The 23,083-nt window shown below is 45.9% G+C and overlaps 9 protein-coding genes across 9 annotated transcripts; 5 read left to right on the top strand and 4 right to left on the bottom strand.

Annotated features, from left to right (window-relative positions):
- Positions 1-721: 721 nt before the first annotated feature.
- V1508DRAFT_407605 (uncharacterized protein) lies at positions 722-2,805 on the top strand. The gene is made up of 3 exons (XM_066938887.1): positions 722-1,082; positions 1,140-1,362; positions 1,416-2,805. Exons 1-3 carry the CDS (start codon positions 923-925, stop codon positions 2,656-2,658), a joined length of 1,626 nt encoding a protein of 541 aa, XP_066799004.1. The 5' UTR covers positions 722-922; the 3' UTR covers positions 2,659-2,805.
- Positions 2,806-4,379: 1,574 nt separating this feature from the next.
- V1508DRAFT_407599 (uncharacterized protein) lies at positions 4,380-7,200 on the top strand. The gene has a single exon (XM_066938886.1). It carries the CDS (start codon positions 4,759-4,761, stop codon positions 6,844-6,846), a length of 2,088 nt encoding a protein of 695 aa, XP_066799003.1. The 5' UTR covers positions 4,380-4,758; the 3' UTR covers positions 6,847-7,200.
- Position 7,201: 1 nt separating this feature from the next.
- V1508DRAFT_378685 (uncharacterized protein) lies at positions 7,202-9,251 on the bottom strand. The gene is made up of 2 exons (XM_066937634.1): positions 8,005-9,251; positions 7,202-7,946 (listed from the first exon to the last, which is right to left on the bottom strand). Exons 1-2 carry the CDS (start codon positions 8,942-8,944, stop codon positions 7,519-7,521), a joined length of 1,368 nt encoding a protein of 455 aa, XP_066799002.1. The 5' UTR covers positions 8,945-9,251; the 3' UTR covers positions 7,202-7,518.
- A 967-nt stretch (positions 9,252-10,218) lies between these two features.
- V1508DRAFT_378684 (60S ribosomal protein uL18) lies at positions 10,219-11,502 on the top strand. The gene is made up of 3 exons (XM_066937633.1): positions 10,219-10,282; positions 10,342-11,067; positions 11,120-11,502. The coding sequence occupies exons 1-3, from the start codon at positions 10,271-10,273 to the stop codon at positions 11,297-11,299; spliced, it is 918 nt and encodes a 305-aa protein (XP_066799001.1). The 5' UTR covers positions 10,219-10,270; the 3' UTR covers positions 11,300-11,502.
- Positions 11,488-12,335, bottom strand: V1508DRAFT_407592 (uncharacterized protein). The gene is made up of 3 exons (XM_066938885.1): positions 12,232-12,335; positions 12,034-12,115; positions 11,488-11,962 (listed from the first exon to the last, which is right to left on the bottom strand). Exons 2-3 carry the CDS (start codon positions 12,079-12,081, stop codon positions 11,765-11,767), a joined length of 246 nt encoding a protein of 81 aa, XP_066799000.1. The 5' UTR covers positions 12,082-12,115; positions 12,232-12,335; the 3' UTR covers positions 11,488-11,764.
- A 433-nt stretch (positions 12,336-12,768) lies between these two features.
- V1508DRAFT_407588 (GTP cyclohydrolase II-domain-containing protein) lies at positions 12,769-14,386 on the top strand. Its single transcript, XM_066938884.1, has 3 exons — positions 12,769-13,526; positions 13,581-13,755; positions 13,807-14,386. Exons 1-3 carry the CDS (start codon positions 13,010-13,012, stop codon positions 14,108-14,110), a joined length of 996 nt encoding a protein of 331 aa, XP_066798999.1. The 5' UTR covers positions 12,769-13,009; the 3' UTR covers positions 14,111-14,386.
- Positions 14,085-15,125, bottom strand: V1508DRAFT_362846 (60S ribosomal protein eL36). The gene is made up of 5 exons (XM_066937248.1): positions 15,048-15,125; positions 14,831-14,960; positions 14,693-14,774; positions 14,585-14,631; positions 14,085-14,525 (listed from the first exon to the last, which is right to left on the bottom strand). Exons 1-5 carry the CDS (start codon positions 15,067-15,069, stop codon positions 14,495-14,497), a joined length of 312 nt encoding a protein of 103 aa, XP_066798998.1. The 5' UTR covers positions 15,070-15,125; the 3' UTR covers positions 14,085-14,494.
- A 220-nt stretch (positions 15,126-15,345) lies between these two features.
- On the top strand, positions 15,346-16,255 carry V1508DRAFT_407582 (formyl transferase). The gene has a single exon (XM_066938883.1). The coding sequence runs from the start codon at positions 15,435-15,437 to the stop codon at positions 16,098-16,100; it is 666 nt and encodes a 221-aa protein (XP_066798997.1). The 5' UTR covers positions 15,346-15,434; the 3' UTR covers positions 16,101-16,255.
- V1508DRAFT_362840 (uncharacterized protein) lies at positions 15,999-23,054 on the bottom strand. Its single transcript, XM_066937247.1, has 17 exons — positions 22,817-23,054; positions 22,396-22,760; positions 22,178-22,345; positions 21,574-22,121; positions 21,350-21,510; positions 21,182-21,296; positions 20,869-21,129; positions 20,623-20,817; positions 20,418-20,564; positions 19,418-20,359; positions 18,428-19,365; positions 18,135-18,378; positions 17,879-18,082; positions 17,536-17,823; positions 17,309-17,476; positions 16,246-17,259; positions 15,999-16,188 (listed from the first exon to the last, which is right to left on the bottom strand). Exons 1-17 carry the CDS (start codon positions 22,828-22,830, stop codon positions 16,183-16,185), a joined length of 5,778 nt encoding a protein of 1,925 aa, XP_066798996.1. The 5' UTR covers positions 22,831-23,054; the 3' UTR covers positions 15,999-16,182.
- Between the last annotated feature and the right edge of the window lie 29 nt (positions 23,055-23,083).

Genomic DNA, 23,083 nt, shown 5'->3' with positions numbered 1-23,083 from the left:
CCAGACGAAATTCTAACGGGGAGGGTTTGGCTGCGGGGTAATTTGGTGGCATGATCGATCAAAATTATTGACGCAAAATAGGCGTGTCCGTCGAGAAAACGTGCACTGGACAATTATTCAAAGCGGAGTTTGAATTGCCAGCAGTAAAGCGATGCTGTTATTATTGTTCTCAGGCATGGCTTTGATAAATCCTACTAACCGCTAGCTAGCAACGCTAAATCCGACGATCAACTGAGATTGTGAAAGCGTTGCCGAACTTTAATCTCGGCGCAATCTTTCTTATGAGGTAGACAGAAGATGAATATCAATATATTTTAGAACAAATAAAGACAACACCGAGCATACGACGAACGAGCACATAATGGGAAGATGGCACTGACATGTGGAAGACTACGTTGTGTGACCCCCCCACGTGGGTAACGTGAGAGTGCCTGTCGAACCCACGCTGAAGTGGCGGCATTGGGCAGTGTAAAAAAGTGAATCAAATGTCTCGAATATCATAAGTGGCACACAAACATATAGTCTTGTCTATCCCCTGTCACCGGGATCCGGTTAAGTCAACTGTAGACCATATAGAGCAGTCAGTCCGCATTTACTGATTCCTGACCTCGCCAACAATTGGCATAAGGTGTCGTCGGATATAGTTCTGAGGGTTCCAACGGCGTTGCGCTGCGGCTTACCTCCTGTTAGCGTACATCATCTGGGAGCTGTAGTGAGGCGCCGGACGATTGGTGATCGCACCGCAACTAACTCGTCAAGTCTTCACAGAGAAAGTGCCATTTTTTGATTGATCTCGAGGTCGAGTTCTCTATTGAACACGCAGAATACTCAAAGTAACATCTCGGAGTATTATTAGTCCGTTGATTCTTATTCGACTCTAACTAGGGGTCGGTTTGCGGCAGAATCAGGGAAATCACCAGCAATGGACGAATTCCCAAGGAGCTACACTAAGAACATCCGCATTCTTGATCTCACTGATCTTGCGGATGTCTTCCATGCTGTCCAGCAAAAATATAATGACAACCTCATTGCAGGACGGCCAACAGGTCCTCATTATTCAAGTCTCAAGCGTTTCCTGTTTGGTATGTGTAATATGATATCCTACACACAGTTTGATCTCCTGCTGATTGCGTGCATAGATCGTGAACAACCGTTTCCTGCGTGCTGTCCAAACGCCTACGAGCTTAGAGTTGGTTCCGATATCATCGACGGTCAGATTTCCATGATTACGTGCCTGCAGTATCTCCGGAAGCTGAGGACGTTGGACGTGCGCGGCGCAACTATTGGCCTCGGCAGTTTCTCCGGTATTACAGCTCGTTCGAATTGTCCGCGTCTCACCGAGCTCAAGATTGAATGCAGCGAGTACGCATAGTTTGTGCGATCCGGGGAGTCATCCTATACTAACGCTGTTACAGGACCCTGGAACAAGAGAATGTTCACATCGCCAATTTCTTGAAGTCTCTTCGGCTATGCAGTCTCACCAAAGTCACTATCAGCGGCCTTACCCAAACTACTTCTCTCAAGAAAGTCATGGAGGGACTCAATGTACATTCTGGAAGCCTGAAGTCACTACGTCTAGTGGGATCCTCCAAGCACATTCTCCGTCTGTTACCGGTGATCGGATTCTTGCCGTTTCTCGAGAACCTTGAAGTCATTACGACGAGTCGTACTCCTTTGTCTCCGAAGAGCAGGGAAGAGTTTGCCAATTGGATGATGTTGCTTCCTAGTCTCTCGTCACTTGTAGTCAAAGGACATGACGCCGATTATTTAGTCCACAAGGCGCTCGCTCGACCACACAACTCCATCAAGAAGGTCGATATCACCACCACTCATCGCGAAGACGTGCCAATGTACCGATACGATCTCTTCTTTCGGAGCTTAGCAGCGTGCGAGGAAATTACGGACATCTCGCTCCGTGACGACTATATACAGTGGTCCGAAGGGGCGATTATTCGGTGCTGCAGCTCATTGAAAGAGCTATCTACATTGCGGACTATGAATCTTCACATCCATGGTATATCCGAAATGGACTTGATTGATATCTTGCACTCTCTCCCCAATATCGAGGGAATTAGGTTTAGTATAGGAATTTCCGATCGTGCTCTCCGACGTCTGGCTCGCAACAAAATGCTGCGCAGAGTTGTCAGTGACACTTATCCGTCATGTGTTTCAGTGCACGAGCTGGTGAAGTTGTTTCAGATTCGGGACTGTGATGATGCTATTCCGATTTCGATATCTCTGGAGGGTGGCTCGCGACTATTGCGCATGGAGCATGAGCTTATTCGGTCGGCGCGAGAGTCGTGGCAGGGCGAGATGAAGTACGTGTATTCTATTGACGGGCCCTCAAGCGCGGAGATTATGGAATGCCCCAACGTTGATGGTCCCCGCCTTTCGAAGCTGAGCAGGGCGTTCGCGGAGATGGATATCCCGTCGCTACGCAAGAACTCGGCATGCTCCGACATTTCCTCTCTTCCTGAATCAAGCGACGGCGACAGCGAGGTGGACATGAGATCGCAATTCGCACTTCCGCGCTTGTTGTACCGCGGTAGTCCTTTGCCAGACAATGACGACGACGATGGACTTTTTGAAGAAGAGGAAGGTTCGGAAGACGAATGCGAGGACCAGGACCCGGATTTTGATTTCGACATGATCGTATAATTAAACTTGTACATATTTGGGACTTGCGTTATTCCAGACGCATTGTTGTAACGCGGATTGAAATGCGTTTGTATATTAATGTACCATCCCGCACAATATTTTATTTTGTACATAGGGAGGCAATTGGAAATATTTTTGGTCGCTTGAGTTTAAAAATGCACTCTCATACAAAGTTAAGGGACAACCCTTAAGCGTCCTGACGAAGGTAACCCTACTCTTAAAATTGTTCCTTCCGGCTTTCTAAACAGTGCTTTTGGACCGAGCTATGGATAGATCAAATGGGCAGAGCAAAGTTAGCAAAAAGACTCCTTGGACTGTGTCGGCAGCTCATGGATAAACTGCTTCAGGCTATTCGCTTTGAACAATTCGCATTATTTTTGTCGAGACGAAATGGTATATGGGAGAGCTTAATATTATTATTCATTGGGACGTGCAGTTGGCGGTGCTGCCCTAATAGGGTAATTTCGCGAAAGGACTCGGTGGCAAATTTTCTCCAATCTGCCAAACGCCTTATCTACAACAAGTCCAGTGTTGTGTTGTTTACACTGGGCTAGGGTTACATCTATGTATGTTAGTTGGATTATTCTATATGATATGATGTTCTTTTATCCTCTCTAGATCTAGTCCATAGTTACCTGATGTCCTAAGCTGACTAGCATACAGATCTTAAGATTGGACAGGCGAATCGAATTAGAAAAGAGAGACACGTGGAGGTGCAAGTCATAGAAGGATGAACACGAATACGATTGAAGGCTCGGATTAACCGGGAACTGGTGGCGGCGTCATTGTTTTGGGGTCCGAACCACAACAGTAGAGAGTTCAACAAGTGAGTAATTGCTGAGGGTCTTGTTGATGTATGAGGCTCGAATTGTGGTTTAGCGCGGTAGTCTACATTCTGTGATCTGACCAGAAATATTTTGGTAGGGTGTACATGGGCTCGGTAAAGAGATTTAACTCGGAAGCAAAACGTGAATGACGCACCACAATCTCGGAAGCGATAGGGATGGAGCCCGTGCTCAACAGTTTGGACCCGAATCCGAGCTTGGACGAAGCTGCCCGCAGTACGAGGGCTGACGGTCCAAGCCAGCTGTCACAGTGCGAGACTGATAAGAGATTTCGCCATAGCACCGTTTTGAAGTCGCGACATAGTGTCCGCCAGATTGGAGCATTATAATAGTGATGCAGAAGCAGCTATAGCAGGCAAAGGCAATAGGTGAGTCGTGTATGCAGGGTTTCTTCAATCCCGATCCCGAACTGCCCGGAAGTGGCGGGACTGGACCCCTGGCTGCTGCAATGCTGCAGCAGTTACGCAAGGAGGCTGACTGGTGCTGGCAGATACGCGGAGAGTGCGTACTTCAAGACACGGTTATCAGATGGATCTGGACTGATAAGACATGGCACGAATTGTGAGTTAGCACAAGTCGAATGAGGCACCGCTGGCGTCGTCTATTCGCTGTATCACGGGCTCTGTGCGGCTTCTGCGGCTGCTGGTCGTGAACGGTGGTGATCCTGCTTGCATGCGGCAATTGCTGGTCCGCGCTCATAGTAGCTTATGCGCACGGCAGCGTCCCGTTTACGCCGTATTCGCTCCAAAATGGTTCCTCGTGCGCGAAATCATGAGGTCCGGATGCTGCGCCTACTACGGAGGATAAGTAAGTCGAAACGGCCTCGGGTTCTATACCCTAATCCACTTCGTAATTTGCTCGGTATCCTTGTTGGCATTAGTTACTTACACAACATAATGCCGTCCGCTTCCTAATATTCTTTAACGAGGCCTCAAAGGATGTAGAAATACTACGTAGCTATTTTGAATAATCTTGAGGATCGTGTAAGCCGAGGTGCGGGCGAGAACTTAGGCAGGCCTGGAGCGGACAATGACATAGCACGCCGCGCCACTAGTTGCGCGAGCCCGAGGTCCCCAAAATAGTGCCTGTTTAGACCACCCAAGTACGCCCTACAGCCTTCTACCTGACTGTGACCCGCTCTCCTGATCGTCTCTCATAGCCTGTTCCCTTCCTTCTACTCTGTACTTCACCCCTCATCCTTCATTCTCTCTTTCGTCGCATTCTCCTGCGGCAGTTCACTCAACAGCGATCAGCGATGGGTGTTCCAGAGAGTACTGAGAACTCGCTGAAGCCGACTCACACTATTCGGTCGTATTCGTCGATCAACAATCCCCTTGCCGACGAGGCCCAGAGTCTATCCGGCGAAGAATCGCCATTACTGGAGCCATCATACTCAGCAGTAGATGAGCCGATTGTCCTACCAAAGAGTCGATTGGCTCGGTTGATCAATTTCCTCCGCGGCCCACAACCTCCTCGTCCGTCTACTGTCTCGCTGCTCTATCCCCCGATTCAACTATTCCCTCTTAAGGTCGGCCGTGCCATTCGCCAACGTGTTCGCGTCGCCGCAATCATCGTCTACCTGTGTTCCTGGTTTTTGATATTCGTGTTCTTATCTCGCAAGTCCAAGTTCAGTCCGGTGGTCAGCACTCAAGAGGATGTACTCCTTCTTGAATGTGGCTCAAATCCGCTTTGGATGACTCAGAACTATGCCGCGTGCGGTCTCGATGCCCAATTCTGTGAGCCGTTTGAGAACAAGACTCTTAGCTTCCGATGCCCGTCCTCGTGTGCCGGTGCTTCTAAGTACAGCATGACCACCGTCGGCACCGAAAACGTTATCTACAAGCCATATGTGATTGGCAACGAGGATGGCTATCGCGCTGATTCGTTTATTTGTGCAGCCGCCGTACACGCCGGTGTCACCTCGCAGCTTAATGGTGGATGCGGAAAGCTCAGATTCTCTGGTTATCGAGACAGTTTCCCGTCATCGAACCAGAATGGCGTTCAGAGCATAGAATTTGATTCGTACTTCCCTGCGTCGTACATCTTCGATCGTGGTGTCACCTCAGAAAATTGCTATGACTTGAGATGGGCGATTACTGGCGTGAACATCTTCTTGTCTGCAGTTTTCGCGTACTTCGTTTACTCGCCTGATGTTTTTTTCTGGGGCATGTTTATTATGGGATTTTGGACGATTGTTCTGGCGTCCGATCCTCCGCCAACCAACGGGTTCCCTGACCCAGGAGCTGAATCTATCTCAGTCGCCTTTGAGCGTCTTTTGCCGACTGTATTCATTGGATATGTTATCCTTCAAGTTGCCGCTCGTCCTACGTTGAAGAATGTTCGTGCCCAGCTTACCAAAACTGTCCTTTGGGTTGGTGCATTCTGGGTTGGAGCCTTGAACAACTACACATTTGACGAACTCCCTCTCGACCGATTTGTTTTGGAAGACATCCAGAATCTTCCGGGTGGTATTGCGGCCATCACTTTTGTGTTGCTCGCGATTTTCGTCGGCGCCTGCTTCCAGGCGTATGTTATCTGGAAGAACAACAAGTTCTTTCCTTACTTGTTCGCATACGCCATTGTCATGGTGACATTGATTGTTATGGCTATCGTTCCCAATTTAACTCTCCGTATCCACCACTACATTCTTGGTTTATTGATCTTGCCCGCTACCGCCTTCCAGACCACTCTCTCCCTACTTTACCAGGGTCTCGCCGTCGGTATGTTCCTCAACGGTGCCACTCGCTGGGGCTATGATTCGATCCTTCAGACACCTTTTGCGCTTAACCGTGGCGGTCCTCGTGACACTGACCTTGCTCATTTTACTACTAATTCCACCAACTTCAACGGGAGCTTTGTTGCGTGGGACTATCCACTTTATCCCACGATGGACACTAACTGGACTGGCTTCAGCTTGTTGATTAACGATGTTGAGAGATACCGTGGGCCTGACATGAACATTTCATTGGATGGATTTTATAACTATACCGATCTCGAGTACCAGAGATACAATTATAACTGGTACTTCCGAATTGGAATGTATTCTGATGAAGGCGACATGTCTGGTATGTATCGTCTGTCAGTATGTTTATTTTCGTCTTATATACTAACAGTTCTAAGACTACACCAAAGCTGCCACTGCGCTTGCCAACAATGGAAGCTGGGTCGAGCCTGCTCCTGGTCCGTCATAGATATTATAGACTTTATTGATTTTTTATTTTATTGTTATTCGTATATGTTATTCAATTTTTTTTCGAAATATATTTGTCTGGGTTTCGATACTGGTATGGGTTGGTTGCTGGATCATATTGGAAATGTGTGTAACAAGCAAGTAACGACTTGACAGAGGGCAATTGACGTGATGTGATACATTCATGGGTTTTGTTTTCAAGGGCTTTGTTTTCATGGGTTTTTACATTTCGGGATGTGGTGATTGATTTCTTTTATAGACGGGGTCTATCTGGGTTGAGTGGTAATGTCCCTATATTTGAGGACTTACTCTTCGTTGAGTTTTGCATTGCCTTGTGTGGGGTATATTTGTAAGGTTAGTTACATTGATTTACGTTTGCTCGCTGTGATTACAATATTGTGCAATATATGATATGAAGATGGACGTTCAACTCTCGGATACGTTATTTATAACCCTCGATTTGTCCGATAGCACAGGTCACAGTTCGCGCCGTTCATCCTTTCTAACTCGAATATACATATGCGAGTGGGGAAAGTAGCGTGCGCTGAGGCTTGTCTCCTTGCCCAAGGCCAGATGGCATGCAGGGTGGAAACACCAGATTTCGGCATTTTGTTCCTAAGTTCAAAATCCGCGGTTTGGTGGCCATATAATACAAGAGTTCAGAGTTCGTTTAACATATAATTATGTTCTAGCCCAGCTGAAACAAAGTAAGATCCCAATCTCCAACTACTCGTACATCACATAGTAGACTACTTTACAAACCAATATATACTATTACAACATTTCAGAAACCCCTATCATATAACCCACCGCGAAGCAGTACCATTACACCACGACACTCTGCTTCGGAACCGGCTCCGCCTCTGTCGCTCGAGCAATAGCTGTATTAAGTTCCTCCTGGGTAACCAACGGCTGCTGACCTTCATCGGTGTCCTCAGGAGCCTGTGCTCCCGCCTTCAGAGATTCTTCCAGCCGCTTCATGTAGATGTACACTTGCTTTCTCGAGATGACGCTCACATCGATATCGGGATCAAAATTTTGCTGCGCACTCAAATCCTTAATGCCGGCGAAAACGTCGCTCAGTGGTTTGTCCCTATTGGCAATTATATACTGCTTGACGATATCAGGAAGATAAGGACGACGCGCTGCAGGGCCGTGAACAATTCTATGCGCGTATTTCACGATGACACTCTTGTCACTCTTTGACGCAGCTAAAATAAGTCTACCGTGGCAGTCAAATAGTTGTCGTCGCGCTAGACCGTATGTTAGAACATGCTTGAAAACTACCCGCCCTACTAAAAGTACACATACATCGTGCTCTTTTGGGAGTTTTGATTGATTCCCTGTTATTCGACGTATCCGCGACTTGCGAACAAACATACTGCGTCCGGAAACTCTTGCCTGACTTTGACTTTGCCCTTCGCGCAAAATAGAAACCAGTCACGTTGAAAATAGCCTGGATAATCTTCTTGAACAGATCAACAGGCTCGCCATCCAGATCCCTCAATGCGTCGCCAATCGTGCTCTCTCCGTCGACTGATACTTGACTTCGCAGAATGAATGTCTTCTGGTGCAATGGATACGGCTGCTCTGTAGTCGCATCCGGGGGAAGCTGCGCGCTGGACGCGGAAACAGCAGGGTCGATATGTTTGTCTGGGGTAGGGAAGTTCTGAGTAAACTGCGTGAAATCTGTAACCACGACCACGTTCCCCGAACTATCAAACGACGCATCCGCGCCGTGTGTTTCCCGTTCTGCGCTGAGTTTCTCCGTCTCTCGTTTTCGTTTGCGCGTGTCGCTTGTGTGTTGCCGGCTCTGCTCGCGACATGACGTGCAGAACTTGAACGTTCCTTCTCGACCACTTGGCTTGGCAAATGCGTCATGTGGCTTGATTGTTTTGCAGCGTTTGCACATTTGACCATCCTGTGGATTACTTTCTTGATTCATAGCCTCTGGGTCGATTACCCGTGCATCTGCGGACACCCTGACGATATCCGCGACGTCACGCAAAGCTTCTGGCATGAAAACGTCCGTATCGGAAGTAGGATCCACCTCCGCCCGTCTCGGATGTCGTGTCTGTGCTTGCACGGCTACGGCAGCCGCGTCTGTTACTTCCGGCGCAGCGAATGAAGAAGTTGGTGGTCGTGGAACATTGACTGGAGTGGCGGTAACAACAACTTCAACTGGGGTATCCTCGTTTACTTCGCCGACTACTCCATTCTGTCGACTTTTCGAGACAAATCGGCGGGCCATGTTGTGTCGTATCTGTGCTGTTATAAGCTTCAAACTGTGCAGCGATCGAAGATCTTGATTTTATGTTGACAAGTAATGCCGTGCCAAGCAACTTGTTGCTCGACCCTCGCCACGACAAATAACGTAAAATCTCCGTTAGGAGCAATTATTCACCGTGTGCACTGAAAAAATTGCTATAAATTGAGACGAACAGTAAATACAATGGAGCGTAATGGAGCGGAAGGACACGCTGCTGGAGCGAATTGCTGCTTCAAATGCTGAGCGGCGCAACTTGTGACGGCGCGTGTAAACAATTGTGGTTAGGGCAAAGCCTGCTGACGATGTTTGCGGGATTTGTGCCAATCCATTCGGGGTTAAGTAGCGTCCGGCTTAGTTACCCTATTCAGTTCTTAGCTATTTCCCATTTCGTATGGGAGCTTGTAGATATTACATGCCATAGTCAAACTTCGAAATAACGAAATAAAACGATTACTATGATATATTCCCACGTTTACTGCCAGTTTGGCACAGCAGCTCACTCAGCTGCGCACAAAAGGTTCTCTGCGACGTCCTGAGTTAGCTGCGGCAGGTGAAAGCAAATATGCCTAACCAATAAGCGCGGAACACTAAATTACAGATTGTGTTCAGTCCTGCACGTAAGAAGGGTCTATGTCTAGAATACCAGCTTGACTAATGAAAAGTGGGCTGTCCCTAACTATTCCGTTGTCACGACGCCGATTGTAATTCTGTGCGTTATATGGTTCCAAGAAGTACTATATCTGCGCTTAAGTGACTTATACCTAGCTGAATATACAAGATCACAAGTGAATCCTGGACGTATTCACTGTCGTCAGACCAAGTTTGAGACCTCCTGATCTCGTTGTGGTAATTTGGGTCAGGGTGTGTCTGCCCATCTGCAGTCGAGCTTTGGATAACTCACGTGTCCGGTCGACGTAGAATTAAAAGCTAACGGTCATCTGAAATTTCAAGAGAAATACGGCTAGTGTCGTCAATATAAGATTATATATTCTAATTGTAATATTAATATCTTAGAGCCTCGCTATATAGACCCTTTTGAAATGTTAGGATCCACTGGTAATCATAGTTTTGTCCCTTACCCGCAGACATACGGCAACTTTAACTTCTGATAAATGAAACCTCGTAAACCCTACATTAGGGCTACTGTATAGCTATAGATGCGTGACTGCTTTTCTCTTGCTGGCCCTAGCCGCAGTCAACGCCTGAAACCTTCGACGATCACCAGAACGATTATTCCCACCCACACGAATTTAATCGTTTGTTGCCGCATCGACGCCGTCAGTATCGACTCAGCAACCACCATTCACAATGCCGTTCACCGTATGTTATTCTGAATTGATACTTACTTTATAGATTCACATTTTTAACAACGTAAGCAGAAACTTATTAAGACTCCGGCGTACTTTTCCAGATATCAGACCCCGTACAGAAGAAGACGGGAGGGAAAGACCGACTACTATGCGCGCAAGCGTTTGATTACCCAGCATAAGGCCAAGTACAACTCGCCTAAGTACCGTCTTGTTGTTCGCTTTACCAACAAGGACATCATTGCCCAGATCGTCTCTTCCCAGATTACCGGCGATGTTGTCCTGGCTGCCGCTTATGCCCACGAGCTCCCCAGATATGGAATCAAGCACGGACTTACCAACTGGGCTGCTGCATATGCTGTCGGTCTTTTGATCGCTAGACGAACGCTCCAGAAGCTTGGCTTGGATGAGACCTACGAGGGTGTTGTTGAGGCTGATGGTGAATTCTCCTTGACTGAGGCTGTTGAGGATGGACCCCGTCCTTTTAAGGCTTACCTCGATGTCGGTCTTCATCGCACCACCACAGGTGCTCGTATCTTTGGTGTCCTCAAGGGTGCCTCTGACGGTGGTATGTACGTTCCCCACAACGAGAAGCGATACCCTGGTTATGACATCGAGGGCAAGGAGCTCGATGCCGACACTTTGAGCAAGTACATCCTCGGCGGCCACGTTGCTGAGTACATGGAGACTCTTGCGGATGATGATGAGGAGAAGTACAGACAGGTCTTTAAGGGCTATATTGAGGACAACATCGAGGCTGATGCCGTTGCCGATATCTACACTGACGCCCACGCTGCGGTATGCCTGAAGTTAATGTTGTACTTGCAGCCGTATGCTAATTGTAATTTAGATCCGCGAAGATCCGTCGCCTATGCCCACAGAGAAGAAAAGCAAGGAGGAGTATGCTGCTGAGTCTAAAAAGTACAGACAGATCAAGCTTACTACCGAGGAGCGACTCGCCAAGCGGGCGGCCAAGATTGCTTCTTTGGTTGGTGGTGGTGCCGCTGCTGAGGAAGAGGAGGATGAGTAGTGAACGTATAGTAGAATTTGTAAAATTTAGTTATGTCTTTTATGTGCCATAAAAAGTTACAATGCAGTTCACGTATTACATCCGGATTACAATCGGAAAATTACTAGATGGGCTTTGCAATACATCGCGTAGAATGTTCTTTGTATACTTTAGCATACCTATGTGCGAATAAAGAGTAAAATGTGAATTCTAGTGACTTGGATTAAAACCAATTTCGGGTGCTATGCTAAACTATGTGATGCCTGCATGGATCCTGAGCAAATTCGGGTATTACAGGAAATTATCGGCCACATTGTCAAGATATAATGAGGATCCATGAACAGAGTAACTGTTATTTGCATATGATCCACCAATAATTATGAGTTACCAGCAGAATTGTTAGTACACTTTGGTATAATTATCCATGTAGGACATAGGACAGGAGCAATATATCCAACAACGACAACGCCAACATATATTATTCGTTCATGGGTTCACAATTCTAACACCAGCATCACCACCGCGGAAAATAGCATCACCCTCAGCATACCCTCTTCCGGCACCAAATCCGATACCAAGCCAAACAGGGAACGCCCGTCGCTTGAAGAACAATACCGAAGTAACGACACCAAATCCAAATCCTAATGCTGTCTTCACCAATGTGTTCGAGATAACAACGTCCCACTATAACTATCAGTTAGTGCGTGTCGAGAATGAAATATTTTACTGCTTGCCGCATTCCAGTGAATTCATACCTTGTCGTTCAGTAGCTGCTCAGACGCAGTCTTCTTGACGGCAGACATTGTGATATGTATTTATTCCGTATGATATTGTTTCCTACAATGCACAGTCGAATCAGTCACCCGAGCACCAATACACCGATACTTTCGGAGTCATTGTCCTGCAGCCGTGGTCTAGCAATTCCGCAAAAGATCAATCAAATCGCATCTTACTGGAAGTAGAAAAACACTCTATAGGCGAACACCAGGCGGGAAATAAATATGCCGTGCGGGAATTTATCGACAAGGGATGTAATGATCGGAAGGGATAGTGCTCGAGACAGCCATTTTGCACATATCCAACTGCCAATTGGGTGCTGGTACAGCGGGCTGCCGCTGTGTGCAAGACGTTTTTGCAGTTACACCGACAATTCTCAGGGCTAGGGATCGGCAATATCAACTACATATGTCATAATATCAATTACATCTATTGTGTGCTCATTCAATTGTTGTACCATAAAGCGTTTACATATGATGCCACCAAATTGGACTACTCTCGGTAAGGGCTGAGGCTTAGATATTAGCTCTCGCTGGATAGCAAGAATGGAGCTATCGTCAGTTATCTCTAATGCTAGTTACGATGAAAGGATGGCAATTTAAACTATAATTCAATTTGCTATACAAAGAATTACTCTAGCGCGAATTGCGTAGGCAGTCGTGTAAGTTTTGAATGGTGGACTTACGTTGGTGCTGCTTTCTAAAGTATGACAAATGGACTCTGCTAAACATAACCCGCGGGCAATCGGATATTGCGCCACACCTGACAGCCACATGAGTAAGACAACGCGCAACTTCTCGAACTCATCATCATGAGAAACTCTAAGCTCGCATCACCCCGGCTATATCAGCACCATCATCCCCGAATATTCACACTGCTGCGCGCAATTGTCCATCACGTGTGAAATAGGATTATCAGTATTTTTTCAGAAGGTTGTCTGTGTTTCTATTCACAATGTCATCGTCAGAATTTCCTTCTTTCCTGTCGCCACGGCTGTCGCCACGGCTATCGCCTCAGACAGACTCCTACAATGGCGACGACACCTCTCTCTTGAAGCCCTCACCTATCACCCTCGACCGCTTACTACCGCCGACCATTATCTCGCCGTCATTCACTCCGGACACAGTTCCATCTACTCCTGTGCCTATTCCCGTTATATCTACACCACAGCCGTCTGACGGTCTTCCCGATGTACTCCCTGAAGTCGAGTGTGTCGTTCGAGCACGAATTCCCACCACCAGCGGGACTGAAATCTTTCTTCATTTGTATAAGAATAACGTGGATGACAAAGAACACCTCGCGATTGTTTTTGGCAATAAAATAAGAAGCAAGAGTCTGGACAGGGCTAGAGAAGGCGAGACGGAAATGGATAGAATGATTAGAGGTGCTTATGTTGGGCGGCTATATCCTGGAAGACAGACGAGCAGGGAGGATCAGACAAACGCGGAAGAAGATACTGCCAAAGACACAGGTTGGTCATAATTTGCTACTTAGTCACCTGGGTCTAGAGTGCTAATGAGGATAGCTACACTGGTCCGGATACATTCGGAATGCTATACCGGTGAGACGGCTTGGTCAGCACGATGTGACTGCGGTGAGCAGTTGGATGAAGCCGCCAGATTGATGTCAAAGGAGAATGAAGGTATAGTGGTCTATCTTCGCCAAGAAGGCCGTGGTATTGGACTCGGCGAAAAACTGAAGTATGTCTTGAATGGCTACAATGGCCTGCCGAAACTAATTGTAATTATTAGGGCGTATAATTTGCAGGATCTCGGCGCGGACACTGTGACAGCAAACATATTACTACGGCATCCCGCAGATGCCAGATCCTATAGTTTGGCGACTGCTATCCTCTTAGATCTCGACCAGACCGAGGTTCGGTTGCTTACAAACAATCCAGATAAGATTGCCGCTGTGGAGGGAAAGCACAGAGAGATAAAGGTTCGTGAGCGAGTTCCAATGGTCCCAATTGCCTGGCGCATGAACTCTGGCGGCATTCGAAGCAAGGAAGTAGAAGGATATTTGAAGACAAAGGTTCGTACATCGTGCTTATAATATTAAAGCCCTCTCACGCTAACTCTGCGGGACAGATTGAGCGAATGGGTCATATGTTGGATAAGCCTATGTAGTACTTCGATATCATAAATAACATTGTATGGGTGGGTGATTATGATCTTTCTTCGTCTTCGTCGTCACATTTTCTGTAATGCAGGAAAGTATGTGACATATGCTGTCCATGCAACTACATAAACTAAGCGTACGCAACATATCCCAATCAAATCAGGATATATCAACGACCAGGCGACTTCACAAGAAGATCCATATTATATGATACATGCATTATTCGCACTTCATTGGGTAAAGATACATAATTACAGTCAACCATCCAGAAACCATTCCACATTTTCGTTGTAAATCGGCACCACTGCCTCGTCCCATTTAATGCGCTCTTCTCGACTCGGCGATGACTCTGTCCAACATTTGTTAGCATATCAGTTCCCTATTTATGCACATTCTTAACCATCGTACCTAGTGAGATCATCAACTTTTCTCTTCGCCCGACCAAAGGTACCGAGCTATTTAAACCGTTAGATCCCTTCCAATACAATTCCTATCAATTTCTTCTTATTCACATACTCTCTTCTTAGCCAACTTTCTAGCACGCTTGTCCTTGCTGTTTCGGATCAACTCAATAACGCGACGCTCATAAGGCGCAAGACTTCAAATATATATATTAGCAAACTATTTCAGCATTGCTGTGCTGATTATACATACCCAGAAACTTCACGAATTAACTCTCTGACGAAGGTAGCACGCTTGCTGACCTTGCCCTTGCTGCGTGAAATGCGCGCTTTGGGCTCGCGAACAGTCACTTGGTGACCCTTGTTCAGGCCGACAAAAAGACCTATACCATCTGTGTAAGCAAGTGTTTTTCATATAATATGCAAACTAGCTCATCTGATCTAATCGACTGCAGAAAATGCGATCATACCTGTCTTCCCTGCGGGTGCCATTTTTGCTGTGTTATTGTCGAAATAGTAGAGAGCACCTCCAAACTTCACGAAAGTAGTGGCTAGTTTCATCTACGACTTTGGTGGTGGCATGCTAGCTGAGCACAATGGCCTTAGGGTAAGTGAATTATTGTGACTGCTTCTTCTTATAAGTAGGGCTTGCAAATACAGCTGGAAACCAAATTGGCACTTATGCGATAAGCGCGACGTAAATCTGCAAGCCATAAGTGCATATGCATCCAAGGCGAATACCCCATCCCTCATTCGTTACCCTTGCCATGGGTTTTGTGGCAGGGCAATGTTTCATTGAGTCGCTTTAATTTGTAGCTAGTCTCTACCCTGTACAACTATATATACAATAGGCTGCAATGGCTCCGAAATTGCAAATATTGGTTCTTATATCCGGTTCTGGAACGAATCTCCAGGCGCTCATAGATTCGGTTGCCGGCAAGTCATCTCCACAGATTGACGCACAGATAGCTAGCGTTATATCTTCATCGCCAACTGCTTACGGCCTTACGCGTGCAAGGAACGCTGACATTCCTACAATTGTACATGATCTGCAACAATACTATAAAGATATTCCTAAGGACGACAAAGATCGTCGGAAGCAGATGCGAAAAACATTCAATGTTGACCTTGCGCAGAAAGTGTTAAATATTGCGCCCGATCTTATTGTCTGCGCTGGTTGGATGCTGATTCTCTCGCCATCGTTCTTGAACCCTATTTCTGCAAAGGGAATACCCATTATCAATTTACATCCTGCACTTCCAGGACAGTTTGATGGAATAAATGCAATTGAGCGGGCTTGGGAAGCTGGCCAGCGAGGCGTGATAACGAAGGGCGGTGTAATGATCCACAGAGTCATCAAAGAAGTTGATCAGGGGGAGCCATTGGTTGTCAAAGAGCTGGAGCTCAAAAAAGAAGAGGATCTTGAGGAGTACGAGGATCGTGTGCATGCCGCCGAGCACATAGCGATCGTTGAAGGTACAATTTTGGCACTGAATGAAGTGAACAATAGAAAGTTACGCTAGGTTGAAATTTTTAATTGTCCCACCAATAATTATTAATATAGATCCATTCACTGTACATTGTAAACAGTCGTCGTATTAGCGGTTAGTACTGTCATTATCATTAGTATCCGTCTACAGGGACGCCCGAGGAATTACTGTAACTTACTGGAATGCCGTTTGTCATTCTCTGGAATTCATCGTAGCCTTTCGTGTAGATACTCTCTGCGCTCTTCTTAATCAAGCCACGCATATATACGGCTGCATCTTTGTCTGACTTGTCCAACGCAAATCTGTCACGAAGCTTTCTTATTGTTGTCTCGCCCTTGAAACAAGGTAGACCACTTTCCAGCATAGGACGAACACACTGGATAATGTCTTCGGCATAAGGTCTGCAGGCAAGAAATGCTTTGATACACAATTCTTCAAACCAGTGATACGCCTGCGTATCAGAGTTTCCACCCATAACCTGAACCATCTCATGAGTAAGTTTAAAAGGTGCTGCTTCGAATTTCACACCACCAGGCACAATATCAAAACAGAAGCCGAAATCGATATGTAAAATATGTCCTTGATCGTCGTACATAATGTTACCGTTGTGCCGATCCTTGAATTGCAAAAGATAAGAAATCACAGAATACGCTGCCATGCTCTGTACGAAGTTGTTACGGGCTTGTTGGAACTTTATGGAGTCCTCACTTCCGTGCTTGCTGACAAAATACTCATACAGACCATTAACAGCCTCCCGACCAAGCATGTCTCTCGAAATAGAATTAGGCAGCGCATCAATGACACCGCACCCTGGATCGGTGGCAATGACTCTGTACGGGAACAAATACAGATCGAGACCAGACGCATTGAAAATATTACGGAAAAGTGCAATGAGCTGTAGAGCCAGCATGTCCTGTCGACAATCGTCTCCGACCTTAAAGATAGCGCTGAGCCATTTCTCGATTGTCTCCAAACCTGTATCCTCAGAATTGTCCTCGCCTTCCACTCTGATGCTACTGTTAGCTTTCACAGTCTTCTTAATCTTAAAGGTAGCCATAAATGGAGCTTTCGCATGACTTTGGAGAGGACGGCCTGATTTTCTATCGATTGCAATAACAGAACCGTCGGGATTGCTTGGTAAGTACACGTCATGAGCAACCTTGATCTTCCGAATCTCCTCATCAATTTTTGCCTACTTTCATTAGGAACATAAAGCATATATTGTCATAAATTAAACACACCTTCTTTTCAGCCTTCGTTTTCTTGATAAAAGGCTTCAGTTTTCCGGAAATAGACGTAACTTCCTTGAAAAATTCAAATTCTCGATTGTAAAAGTCCCTGTCTTCGCCGTCAAAAGAGCAAATCAACGTCTCCATTACTCTATCTAGGGTGGGTTTCAGTAGATCAGGCTATCAAAAATTAGAATCTACCGTCCGACAAAATTCATATGAGAAATCTTAAGGCCCACCACTTTCATATCCTCGTCCTTATAGGCATTGGCACGCATATTCCAGATAATCTGATGAGCGAATAACTGATCAAGCTTGCCAGTCTCGAGGATATACTGTTCAATGTAACCCAGCTGGTCATGACGAAGCATCTGCACAATTTGGGGAACATAGAAGAAGGTAACGTCGACGTCGTGGCTCTCAAGAGATCGCATAGCGTACTGTAAGGTCAACGAGTTGTTACTAAAATCGGGCATGAACAAATTGATAGCTTCAATTGGACAGACAGGAGCCCAGAAAAGCAGATACTGTACGGGTTAGCATGCAATCGCTCTCTGTGAAATGATCATTGTTAGAACTTACCTTCAGCTGGGGGGCACTGACATCCATGACACGGCGGTCAAGAAGGTACTGCAATGCGTCGGGAATGTGCGCTATTTTCGAAGTGTCGGCAATGATGAGCTGCTGTAGTTGCATGTCCAACTCGGCAAGTTTAAATCGCTTGGCGTAGTAAACAGCCAGTGCCGGATCAACTTGCCAAGCTACAATGACCATCTGGGGGGAGGGCTATAGATCTTGTCAGCGCTGTCTACGTTCTGTGTAATCTTAAGTAACTCACCTCGAACGATCGTTTGGGAATGATTGTCTTCAACTGTCGGTATGGGACGAACTGCAGCGGCTCCAGCCAGATAGATATGGCATAGATTTCGTTCTCCAGAAATTGAAGAAGCAATTCTTGTTTAACGTCTAAGAATAGTTCTTTTTCGAGACCTTGAACAGTAAGCCTCTTGACCAACTGATAAACCTCAATCAGAAGACGAAATTCGGATTTCAATTTCAAGCGGTTTCCACTAAAAGGATAGCTATTATGGCATTAGTGTCATGGACACGCACAAACCATGGGATTCTTACATCGGTGGCCTCGAGAACCATGTCAAGGCAGCGGTCAACGTCAAACTTTTGAAATATGTCGAGCGCTGAGACGACAATGCGTTATGACCTTCAAGCAGTCGCAATGCGAAAAGGATGATGTCAAACCGATTCTCACGAACAAGCGGGTGCGAGCTAGCGTCTTCCATATTCATCAGAGCCACCCGCAATGAGCGCTCAAACACTTCAAACAAATGCCGACTTTCGAATTTGCTAGACTGAAAGTGGCTGGAGAGCATGTCCACAACATACATATGAGGAGCAAAGCTGTTGCCTGCAATACGTGCATCATGCATTATTTCTTCCTTACTTGAAGGAGCGTATTCCATCTTCCCATTAAGAACTGGGATTAGGTCGTGAGATTTAGAATAAATTCCTTCACGATAACGAATGCTCCATTCGAAACCGAGAGCAATCTCCGACAGAACTTGAGATTGTAAATCTGGTGCCTCGTTTAAAATCCACAACCAGAGGGAGACTCCAAGCTTAATTGATTGTTTTGTAAAGATCGAGAATGGGATATGCACCAAAAAGTGTACAAGCTGAGGAGCAAGAACTGAGTTCGCAAGGCAGAACGCTGCAGCACGTAGTAGACCTTCACGAAGCTCGGCAATTGATATAAATATCTTGTTGTTTACTTTATCATGAAGATCAAGTAAGCTGTTGTTGATCTTTGTGAACTCATGCAGCTGATTGCCTGTGTCGGAGGCGCTACTGGGTTCAACAGGACGATATACCTGGCGCCAAGTATACTGAGCAAGAAAATCGGATACTGTGTCAGTGCCCATTCCCGCCTGTCTATCGATTGAAGCCAATTTATTGTCTGTGTACGGGATTCTTCCACCCATTTCGACAGCGAAAGATCTGCCAAGTACAACATGACCGAACGCACGAAAGTCATCCATTTCTGCGAGGTATGACTGCAGTTGTCGTCAGTAAGTCTACGTTACATAGGGGGAGGATTGCACTAACCTGCAGCAGGCCTTTCATGTCCAACGGAGTAGTATCAATGGCCAACTGCACCCATTTTATGGCCTTTTCGTGAAGATATTTCAGAGTAGCTTTACGGTGAGCATATGAATCCGAAAGTTCGAGTCTGATCTTAGCCTTAGACGAAACGAAAACAGACCTGGGTGAATACTGGTCGACATCTTCATCCAAGCAGCTATTCCACAACAAAGTAAGCAGTTCGAGTAATGTAAATAAACTCTCGCGATTGCAAAGTGCCGACGGTATGGCTTCAATAAGTCGTTCGGTACACTTGAAGGCCACGGCAGAAACGCTGTTGATGCGATGACAACAGCAGATTAAGAGTCCACGAAGTTGACTAGAGATACTACCACTGGCCGCAATATCCGATTTGCCTTGGACTTTCTTAAGATATATTTTTATGGCCTCATTGGTGACTCCTTTCATGAACTTAGCAGTCTCACCATACTTCAAACTAGGGTCAACAAAGTACAAAAGAACTTTGGAACAGTCACCTGCGGAGGCTCTCAGAGATTCTAACAAAAGCGCCGATGACAAGAAGATAAGTCTTGGATACGGAATTGAGCGAACTTCAAGTGCCGTTGAATCGAACGCTTCCAGTACCTGCTTCCGCTGCTCATCAAGGTTTCGGTGCGACGATCCCCGTCGAAGAACAGTATTAATCTCCATATCGCTCTCAAATTGATTGGAATTACTCTCTGCGATAAGAGTTGGAGAGTTCCAAGCGACAACTTCAAGATCAGCTCTAAAAGGCTTTTTGGTCCAATCGGAATTCCTAGAGTACCCATGGACAACCATGTTGAACCAGGCATTACGGAATGCTGTCAGTATTCCCTGATCATCGGTACTATATCTTGGCTCATCAACAGAAGGCAAAAGCCCCGCCAGCGCCGTAATTAGTAGAGATATTTCTTTAGCGGTGCTCTAAAGAGAGAACGATTTGTTAGTGGCACTTATACTTGATAAGTGCAGATGCTCTTACATCGATTTCCGAGTGTGGACGGTGATGTTCAAGTTCTTGCACGTCTCCCTTACTGACAATTCCGTCAAGGAGATCCATAAGATATACATCAAAAAAGGGATCGCTTCTTTGAAGCTTCTTGGCGATTCGGAGCCGTGCATCCAATATCTATACATATCAGTAACTATATGGAGAGGCCGTCATATTGTATGTAAAACACACTCACCGTGTCGACCATGTCTTGGTCTTTATTAGTCAGTGCCTCTGTATTCAGTCGGGAATATAACCTCAAGACCGTCTTAAAATCACGTCCGGCACCACATAATGCCAATCCGGAGAGGCCTAGGACGAGACAACGGTCAGTGAATGAATTTACACGTCCAATTTTTTGCATGAGCACTGAGATTGTCAGAGCAGTAATCTACGCCGTGATAGTTAGTGGTGACCGTCAACTGAAAATAAGAAAACTGACTTTGTTATCATTGTATTGTTCCACAATTTTGGCGAGAGCGTATATAACATTTTCAAAGATAAGGTCGATTTCTTCGCGATCTTCGGCATTGATGAATATTCTACTACCCATGCTTGAGACCCGTTCCAGACTACGCGACCGACGCCTAACGGCTCTGTCACTTGCCGTAGCCACACGGGTTAAGTCCGTCTCGTGCGGAATACTGACTAAGATATTTGACATTGTATACAAAGTCGAGATAACCGCATCTTCGGACAGACGCTAGATTTGGTTAGCATATAAAATATGTTATCACTGCGAAACTAATAACTACCTTTAGAGCGAAAGACACACATATAGTTCCAGTTTGAATAGTTTCTTCCGACAGGTTCTGGTTGACAATCACACGTGGGAAGATTCGAGTGAGTGACGCTCCAATGTTCGATTCCCTGTTAAGATATTAGATCTTTCGGTCATGGATATTCTTCGTGCTGTCACTTACTCAATACATAAGAAAGCCATGATCTTGAAAATCCTTGATAGTAAGCCTTCATCGATTATAGGCTTTTGCTCGTTATCTGTTGTGTTTAAACAGTCCTCAATGGCTTGCATAAGATCACCAATATCATAAAGGTCGAAGTGACTAGCGACGCAGAGTATCTCCTATAGGCACAAATATAACATCAGAACCAGTCCCAGAGATAAAAAGTGTTGGAAAGTACGTACTAATGCTGATGCCTTAATAGCGAAATTCAAGCGTCTCTGCTTACCAGACGCTATAGTGGAAATATAGTCATTGCCCTCTTCTGCGGATTCTAATTCGTAGACAGCTATATCACGGCAAAGCTCTAGTGATTTCCTTTGAACGCCATTGATCTGGGTTTCCGCCGTTCCAGTCTTCATCATGATATCAAGAAACGACTCTTTGTTTCCAGGATACTCTGCTATCCCAGAGAGAATATATAAGCCAGCTATATTTCTAGCAGTTTCAACAAGATAATATCGAAGGGACGCCGATCCCACTGGTTTGCCGAGCGCGCGATATTTATTGCGATAAGTATTCCATATATGATGCGTCTGTGCGACATCTGCAGAGTTTCGCAAGAATGACACTGCCTCCTCGAGACAAGTCAAAAATCTGCCAGAGATTATGTCATTGGTGGATGAAAGGAGGTCGTACTGGAGTTCTGATGATTCTTTGTACAGTGATCTCAAGCAGATTGCTGCAAGGAACCCTTGGAGAGAGAACGCCAGAGGAAATATCAATTCTAGGTCTATGCAATATATGTAGTCAGAAAATTTAGATCGAACAAATATGCAGGATGCATACTGTAAGGCATCGCAGCCGTGATAGTGGACGATGCGCGCTTGACGCTGGCGACATAAGACTTGAGATAATCTCCTGCTACATCGTGAAGCTCGTTGAAATTCTTGCCAATATCAATTATTGCTAATGTCAACTTGTACGTCACGACTTCCCAAGGCGACGGTTGCAACTCTATATCGATTTAGTTTCGGGGAACCACGTCGCAACAACTCCAGGCTAACCTCTAATCGTAGCAGACGGGACGAACTTTTGCCAATAGCTGTCACCTAGATACAGTCCAAGTTGCTCCAGTAAGCTTCTAGCATGCTTAGGATCTTTTTGATGTTTCGCTGACGATGCTAGTGCCAGTAACACTTCGAGTTCCTTCGTTTGAATTGGGATAGTGTGAAGTTGTCCGTTACCGTTTGTATGTGCCGCAAGAGATGTACCATTCGATTTTGGACATGGCTTAGCGAATAAAGCGCCTGAATTGCTGAGTGACTTGGACAATTTTCCATAATCTTCTTTTGCGACCGCCGATGAGCTCTTGGCCGTGAAGCCAGCCAGCTTATCCAAGGCCCTGGATCTCAGGGTTGCCCTGGAGAGTCTTGAAACATCATCATTAGCCAATATTAGCACTATATAGGATAAATCATACTATACCCAAAGTTATCCATAGGCGCTTGGTTACTGGTTGAGAATTGTGAAAATCCTAGTCATGAATTTGCCAAATTGTCGGGGTTGAAATCAAACGTCGTCTTGTTCCGTCTCGGATTGTCAGCGATTACAAGGTACGTCAGTACCTTAGTTGGGACTTGTCTCAAGGCTCTTCACTCTTGATGCGTCACAAGAACCTCCTATCAACTTTCCCCCGCACTGTACGTCACAGCACCAAATACCCCGTCAATTGATCAGTCGAGTAGATTCATT

This window comes from Lipomyces doorenjongii (genome assembly GCF_038497915.1).
Source record: "Lipomyces doorenjongii strain NRRL Y-27504 unplaced genomic scaffold V1508scaffold_1, whole genome shotgun sequence".
Taxonomy (NCBI): Eukaryota; Fungi; Ascomycota; class Lipomycetes; order Lipomycetales; family Lipomycetaceae; genus Lipomyces; species Lipomyces doorenjongii.
This window is presented reverse-complemented; position numbering and strand designations above follow the sequence as displayed.